The sequence below is a fragment of the Saccopteryx bilineata genome, chromosome 1 (genome assembly GCF_036850765.1).
Source record: "Saccopteryx bilineata isolate mSacBil1 chromosome 1, mSacBil1_pri_phased_curated, whole genome shotgun sequence".
NCBI lineage: Eukaryota > Metazoa > Chordata > Mammalia > Chiroptera > Emballonuridae > Saccopteryx > Saccopteryx bilineata.
Genome location: NC_089490.1, coordinates 391,219,914 through 391,221,881, shown reverse-complemented (window position 1 = coordinate 391,221,881; position 1,968 = coordinate 391,219,914). Strand labels below are relative to the sequence as shown.

Here is a 1,968-nt window from a genome sequence, read left to right as displayed (position 1 = left end):
ATCTTGTTAATATCCACTGCAGCAGATCCCACTGACCAAAGTTAAAGTATTAGCAGAAACATGTATGATTCTTGTTATCTAACACAATAAATTGAGTTAGTTAATTAACATAAGTGTTTTGATGGACTTTGAAATAGATCCAATGATATACTTTGTAGCCACATGAGATCAACTCCTGTCCCAGAAAAAAGTAACACATTCTGTTCAGTTACTGTGATCCTGCATACACTAATTTTTTAGGTCAGTCTAAAATTTCAGCTGGTGAGGTCCTAAAGAGTTTTGTCACTGGGAAGTGGACAGAGCTCTTTGAGATTAGTGGATCATCAGTACTCTTTAAATTTAGAATAACACAGAATAAAAAAAACATTTTAAATATATTCTATACTCCATCATCATTTCTACTTGTCAAATTAACAGTGACTTAATTGATTAGAATACTATTGATCAATATTAATAATGACTCAGAAAGATACAACTCTGCAGTACTAGTGCTAGGATGCAAAAAAAAAATGCAGATGAGGATACTATGCTAATAGTAACCACAGTCAGATGGGAAGGTCAAGTGCCTTTAATATAACAGAAATATGGAAAACAAAAAAAATGCATAGATCCCTAGCATATAAAATCTTTCCCAATTTTACTTTTCCTTAACATGCACCCCAATAAGCCCTCTTTAATGAGTCTAATGAAACACTGAATCTAGTTAAGAAAAGAGCATCTCAAAGAGTTAATCAGGACCCCAAAACTTTCTTGAGAGCTTCTTTCACATCTTTGTTCCTCAAGCTGTAAATCAGGGGGTTCAGCATAGGGATCACTACTGTGTAAAACACTGAAGCCACCTTGTCAGTATCCACGCTGTTGAAAGAACTGGGCCGGCAGTACGTGAAAAGGATTGTTCCCTGTAAGACAACGATAGCTGTGAGGTGGGAGGCACAGGTGGAGAAGGCTTTGCGCCTTCCCTCTGCGGAGCGCATCCTGAGGATGGTGATGAGAATAAACAAGTAGGAGGTAAAGATGATCACAATGGTGATGATCTCATTGAAAGTGGCCACAATGAATACCATGAGTTCATTTAAGGAAACATCATAGCAGGCAAGAATAAGAATCGGGAGTAGATCACAAAAGAAGTGGTTAATCACATTTGAGCTGTAGGATGGAATCTCAAGAGCTAAACACAAGTGGATCAGAGAACACACACTCCCACAGAGGTAGCAGCAAGAAACCAGCAGTATTTAGAGTTTCCGAGACATGGTCACCATGTACAGCAGTGGGCTACATATGGCCAAGTAGCGATCATAGGCCATCATGGCCAGCAGAAACACATCAGTGATTGCACATGTGCAAAATATGTAGAATTGTATCATGCATCCAAGGAAAGAGATGGTCTTATCCTTGCTGAAGATATTGAACAGCATCTTTGGCACAATGACCGTAGAGTAGCAGAAATCCACAAAGGACAGGTGACTGAGAAAAAAGTACATGGGGGTGTGAAGTCGAGAGCTGATGTGAATCAGTGCGATCATGCCCAGGTTGGCCAAAAATGTGACTCCATATATGAGAAGGAACAGCAGGGAGAGAAAGACTTTCAACTCAGGGACATCTGATAATCCAAGAAGGATGAACTCTGTCACAGTGGTGCAGTTCTCCTCCCCCATTTCCTCCACATGTCAAGTTAGGAAAACAAAAGATATGTTTTGTGTGTATTCTGAAATGGGAATAAGAGGAAAAAATAGCACATTTATGTTAACTTAAAGGAAACTTTTATACTGATGTTACTGTGTATTTGAAATACAATTAGCAAACAATTCTAAATGTACAGTGTGTCAGCAGATCCCACTGACCAAAGTTAAAGTATTAGGAGAAACATGTATGATTCTTGTTATCTAACACAATAAATTGAGTTAGTTAACATAAGTGTTTTTGATGGACTTTGAAATAGATCCAATGATATACTTTGTAGCCACATGA

At 38.2% G+C, this 1,968-nt stretch overlaps 1 protein-coding gene across 1 annotated transcript; it reads right to left on the bottom strand.

Moving 5' to 3' along the window:
• Window positions 1–731: 731 nt before the first annotated feature.
• LOC136320771 (olfactory receptor 5L1-like) lies at window positions 732–1,658 on the bottom strand. Its single transcript, XM_066253923.1, is given in 1 exon segment — window positions 732–1,658. A coding segment is annotated over 1 exon segment (924 nt). The 5' UTR covers window positions 1,656–1,658.
• Window positions 1,659–1,968: the final 310 nt, after the last annotated feature.